We start from the raw sequence: 6506 nt of genomic DNA, 5'->3' as shown, positions 1-6506 counted from the left end.
TTTCATATGTCATGGCTCACCTAATTCATTACGTACTAAAAGATATGGTAGTAAACATTGTTTGCCTTCAAGAGAGGCACACACTGATTGCATGTAATTTTTTGACCAAATTTTTTTGTGGGTGTTTGTGATGATTTAATAAATTATGTGTATTAGTTCAAATGGATAATTATAGGTATTTATAATTTCAAATGAGGTATGGTTAAGTGAGGATGTCGTGGAAGGAGTGCTGGAATTTTTCAATACGGGGAGACTACTTACATGTATGAATAGAACCACAATAACATTGATCCCAAAGTGTAGTCATGTTGAATCGGTGGGAGATTTTAGACCAATATCGTGTTGTAATGTTATATACAAAACTATCTCCAAAATGCTGTGTATTAGGTTGAAGAGGGTACTGCCAGGGATAATATCCAGTAATCAAAGTGCTTTTATGGCTAGCAGATCTATTGTACAGAATATAATGATATGTCAGATTATATAACAGAAAGAATACTACAAGGAGTTGTCTCATAAAGATTGATCTAAGGAAGGCTTATGACAGTGTGGAGTGGGAATTTGTGAAAGAAATGTTGCATGGGCTTAATTAATTTCCCCCAGAAATTCATTGGCTGGATAATGGAATGTGTGTCAACTACACAATACAACATAGCACTTAATGGTGGAGTGTATGGTAGCATTGCACGGAAAAAAAGGCTTGAGGCAAGGGGATCCAATATCTATTAAAGAATGACAAAAGTCCCACATCGGTGGTTAATGAGATGGGTGGACTCCTTATAAGGCTTGGGCAATCCTCCTCCCTTTGAGCTAGCTTTTGGGGTGTGAGTTAGGCCTAAGACCTAACCTAACAATATCCCCATTATTATTTGTAATTTGTATGGAATATTTCACAAGAGTAATGAGATGGGTGGCGAATCAGGAAGGTTTTAAGTACCATACGAAATATAAAAGTTTGCAATTAAATCACTTATGTTTCGTAGATGACATGCTCATATTTAGTAAAGGATAATACAAATCAGTGATGATGATGTTGAGTGGACTGTTGACATTTTCTGAGGCTTCAGGTTTAACGACCAATGCTGCAAAATTGAATATATTTTCAGCAAGCATGGATAAACAAGAATTGGAGGACCTGTGTGAGGTGACAGGGTACGCAAAAGGTAAACTACCTTTTAGGTATTTAGGGTTACCTATTTCAGCAAAAAGACTCTCAGTAGGGGATTGTGAGGTATTGGTGGATAAATTGGTTGTGAGAGTTAAAGTATGAGGATCAAGAAACCTATCGTATGCAGGAAGAGTGATGCTAGTCAATTCGGTACTAATGCACATGCACTCGTATTGGGCTGCAATTTTCCTACTACCAAAGAAAGTACTGAAAGATATAACATTTAAAGCCAAAATTATGAACGTTCGAAGTTTCTGTTATTTACACTATACTAGTCTCTGATAAAATGGTCATAATGCTTTACTTTAAACATTAAATGATACAAAATTGGTGGCATTTGAAAGAAAACTCATTGACCTACAATTTCATATGTCATGACTCACCTAATTCATTACGTGCTAAAAGATATGATAGTAAACATTGTTTGCCTTCAAGAGAGACACGTATTGATTGCATGTAGTTTTTTGGCCAAATAAAACGGAGGAAACATTACAAGATTAAAAGGGGTAGTCTATTATGTGTATTTTCGGTGGCCTAAAAATGTGTGTACGTAAGGGAAAAAACAACTCACTTTTGACTTTCTCTCTCTAGAAGTAATAAAAACACATGAATGTACCCTTTTATTTATAATAACTCGTGTTTTATTTATTAGTGAGAGAAAGAAACAGTTGGCAACAACTAGATTACTAGGTTTCAATTTATGTGATTTTTTAAAATAAATAATTAGCTCAAACCAATTTAGAGTTATAGCTATATCTAACAATCACCTTGTATTTTTTTTAATTGATTCAACCTTTTAATTTATCTAGTTTAATATTGCTTGCAATATTCTGTCGCGTATTTGCTTGCCTATGCAAGTTAATCTAAGCCTATGTATAAATAGAATAAGGCCAATTAACACAAATTACACTAGTTTAAGAGTAAATTATTTTCTTTTATACAAGATTTTAATATTACGAATTATATCAGAATTTGAACTTTGGACATGTATCTTACGCGTCTAGGTACATGTATCTCAGATACATTAGGTCAAAATTAGGTGTAATTTGTTGCAGATACATTGTATTCAAGTGGATTCACATATATCGTCTGACTCTCTCGCATCTCTCCTATCTCGCTCCCTCTCTCCTATCTCACTTGCTTCTCTCCCTTTCTCGCTATCCTCTCTCCCTATGCATTTGGATTTTAATATGTATCTGGGTATCCTAGATACATGCATTTATTGTGATTCACATATATCTAGGATACATAGATTGTTTAGCTCGCCTCCCTCCTATGTCGCTCTTACCTCTCTCCTTCTCTCACTCACCTCTCTCCCTATTTCAGTGTATTTGTATCTGGTAGCAATTAAAAATACATGTATCTAAGTAGATTTGACTTGAAATCTGATATGACATTATTAATTAGTGAGACAATATACAATTATTTCAAACTATAAGAAGACTTAGTAAATTTAATTGAAATATTTGTATAATTAGATAGTTTTGCAATAGAATAAACATTAACAATGCAAGAACATAATCAATTTATGTATAATAATCAAGATATGTATAATACATAGATATACCCTTCTAACTTGACCTCATGTGATATTTTATGCCTTTCAATTTTAGGTGACGTGCACAAATAGACACTTAAATAATTATATAAAGTTGAACAAGTAGACAACACATTTTAGTGACAATTCATGTAAAATATATTCAAACTTATTTATATTATGTCACGTATGATGTGTCTGTCTACCTGTTTAACTTTATATAAATTTTAGTGTCTCCTTACCGAAATTAGCATATGTCTATCCCAATCGTAAATTCTCTCTCCGGGTTAAAAAAAACCAATCTGTTAGAGATTATTACTAATAAGATGACACTTTATTTTATATTATTCTTTAAAATTTATGAAAATTCAAAATCATCATATTATTGGCTTAGATTTAAAGTCCAACAATCTTCAAAGTTCACCTAATTATTAATACTTGTTTCTTTCATTGGGACTAGTTGCACTCATCTCACAATCACAAAATTTTAACTTCTAGTAAAGTTCAAATAATAAATAAGAGCTGATTATTTTGAATGTTATTGTAGTTTCTTAGATTGTGAAAAGTCTAATACCTGGTTCTCACCAAATAAAAGAGTTTTCTCTAAAATTATGATTTCAATTTTCAATCTTGTGTGCAAAGACACAGTATGCTAGTTTTTGACTATATGTATATAGTATTCACAGTTTTTACTATGAATGGGAGTTACGTCGTGGAATAACGCTAAAATTATCTTCGTGTAATATATAGTTTACGGGTTGAACTATGACTTTCTTACTAGTGATTATATTTGTGTTTCAGGCTAGACTGTGTATATTACATATGTCATTTCATGACTTTACGCGAATGTGGGATGCAATAGACTTCTTAATGAAATCATATATATCAAAAATAACCACTCTATACTTGCAATTGGAGATACAAAAATAAGAAGAGAATCAAAAAAGTTGAAGATGAATATGAACAACTAAATTTCATGGACTATTTTGTCCTTCTTTTTTTTTTTTTCCTATTTTCTAAAAAGAATAAATTATGTACACAAATATTATCCACTACTAAGCAATTTTTACTTTTTTTTCTATCCTAATTCCTAAAATGGATATGAAGATGATAAATTATTAGGTATACAAGGAGAATTCGTCCATGCCTTAGCATGAAATTTGAGAATTTCTTTAGCTCTTTCCTTAGCTTTACTTCCACAATCAACTTGAAGCACCAAACAAAGCTTTGCCACCACACCCAAACTCAACATCTCTTGAATAACACTTGGTGTTGATGAAAACTTTGAGATTGAATGTAAGATCTTGATTGCTCTTTCACTCCCCACTTTAGAAACCCTAAGTATTTTCTTGGACACAATGGCTAATCCTCCGGGATGATTCAATAGCTCAGCTCTCCCTTCTGCGCTCTGACAAAGTTGATCCAACAAAATTAACATCAATTCACACGACCTTTTTTCAGATGAATCGAGCAGAAGATCTACCAAAACCCTAATTGCTCCTGCCTCTGCTGCTTTCACTTTGTTCCTCCCAAATGGACACGTGTTCACTAGCACTTGCAATGATGCTTTTGTAGCCTTTTGAGAGATCTCATCCCTTAAGACTTGAACCACTTGTATGAAGAATTCTTGCTTCAAACTCAAAAGTAGATTTGGTGTGGATACTTCGAACATGTCTTTCATTAGCATAACCGCGTAAGCCCTAGACTCATAGCTCCCATGTTGCATGACACGTGTCAAAGATTCAATGAATTCTCCATTGCCACTAATGATGAGTGACCTCAACCCTTGTTCGGATAATTTGAGTTGATAGAGGATGCTAAGCGCTTCGTCTTTAGTACTCATGAAACCCTCTTCTTCAAACACTTCATTCGAATTATTAATAATAAAAGCTAAGAACTCTGTTGCCCCCGCGGATTCCATGCAACGTTTGTTAGCATCATTCTCAGAAGCTATGGATCTGAGTCTCTTGAGAGATTTCATTTGCATCTTAGGCGATTTTGCTTCTTTTAGGAGCTTTATTATTTGTGGTTTGCTAACCGGAGGTTTTGGTGTAGGGAACCTTTCAATACCATGGGACGCATTGATAGTACACCACGATTGGATAAATCTCCGAAGAGTGACATTTGGGGTCAACTCTATGCATGTAAGAGACTGCTTCGTAGCCGGACAAGTGTTGTTCTTTGCCGAGAATATCCATTTTTCGATGTTTTCTCGATCATATGTTATTCCAGTCGAGATCGTGACTGGATCTTTCATCATCTCTAGAGAAATCGGGCAAATAAAATAAGGAGGTACTTGGATTTCTTCCATTTGTATATTTTGGAAAATTTCAAGATTAATCAAAGAAGGAGAAATTAAGAACAAGAGAATATTTTTTTGTTATTTTGAGTAGATGAAGAAGTTTAAGCTTTTATGGTTATATATATATAAGTTGAGAATATTGGAAAGAGGTTTTTAAAGTCAAAATTAAACACGGCAAATTAAATAGGCCAAGTTACATGTATACGTAGGAAAAAAAGTGAACACATTTTGACTTTTTCTATCTATAAAGTACAAAATAAAAATAATATATATTTAGTTTTATTTTTTGTATAATAAACTCGTGTTTTATTAGTGTAAATAAAGACTGCCGACAGGACAACTTACTTTTAATCTTTTATTCACGTTATTAATTTGATTAAACATGAAATTTTAAAATATATTATATATTTAATTTATGTTATTATAAAAATAATGTTATCTCTGATGAGTATAAAGAAAACTTTTAAGGTTAAATCATTTGAAATAAAATTAATATTAGGTATAATGGTGGAACTGCTCCACTATTAATTTGATGTCTCGGGTTCAAGCCTTGGGTATGAAAAAAATTATGTTGAAAGCTCCACCCCCAAAATGGAACCTGCAATGCATGATACATATTTAATCGGGGCTCCAATGCAGACACCATGTAAAATATATTTTTAATATAAAATAATGCTGATGATGGGTTTTGGTTATTGTTTAATTTTCCTTATCAACTGCGATTTATATTAGGAGTCGTTTTATTTTATGTATTATAAACTCGTGTTTTATTAGTGTAAATAAAGACTGCCGACAAGACTTGCTTTTAATTTTTTATTCACGTTATTAATTTGATTAAACATGAAATTTTAAAATATATTATATATTTAATTTATGTTATTATAAAAATAATGTTATCTCTGATGAGTATAAAGAAAACTTTTAAGGTTAAATCATTTGAAATAAAATTAATATTAGGTATAATGGTGGAACTGCTCCACTATTAATTTGATGTCTCGGGTTCAAGCCTTGGGTATGAAAAAAATTATGTTGAAAGCTCCACCCCCAAAATGGAACCTGCAATGCATGATACATATTTAATCGGGGCTCCAATGCAGACACCATGTAAAATATATTTTTAATATAAAATAATGCTGATGATGGGTTTTGGTTATTGTTTAATTTTCCTTATCAACTGCGATTTATATTAGGAGGATTAAAAATTTGAAATTTATATATTCGTACAGTAGTCTCTACTCTCTAAGTTAATACACAATAGTATCTTAGTTCACAATTATATAACTATAAATATTTAATGAATTTTAATAAAAATAAAAGACTTGCACAAAGTTACTAGTTCTTCACCATTTTGACCTTTACCAATTCTCTTGTCTTTTTATTTATTTCTTACGTATTATTTTTTTTTTTTTTTTTTTTTTGAGTAGTGAAAATTTGCATGAAATTTTCAACAGGTTATTTATAGTTCATGTTGCAGTTGGTAGTTAAGACCAGGTTTTAAT

General features: G+C 31.9%; 1 protein-coding gene across 1 annotated transcript; it reads right to left on the bottom strand.

Moving 5' to 3' along the window:
* Positions 1 to 3689: 3689 nt before the first annotated feature.
* On the bottom strand, positions 3690 to 5085 carry LOC102601938 (E3 ubiquitin-protein ligase PUB22-like). Its single transcript, XM_006348392.2, has one exon. It carries the CDS (start codon positions 5014 to 5016, stop codon positions 3796 to 3798), a length of 1221 nt encoding a protein of 406 aa, XP_006348454.1. The 5' UTR covers positions 5017 to 5085; the 3' UTR covers positions 3690 to 3795.
* Between the last annotated feature and the right edge of the window lie 1421 nt (positions 5086 to 6506).

This window comes from Solanum tuberosum, unplaced genomic scaffold, assembly GCF_000226075.1.
Source record: "Solanum tuberosum cultivar DM 1-3 516 R44 unplaced genomic scaffold, SolTub_3.0 scf00098, whole genome shotgun sequence".
NCBI classification, from domain to species: Eukaryota; Viridiplantae; Streptophyta; class Magnoliopsida; order Solanales; family Solanaceae; genus Solanum; species Solanum tuberosum.
Note: the sequence above shows the minus strand (reverse complement) of the source record. Positions and strands in the feature narration are given on the sequence as shown.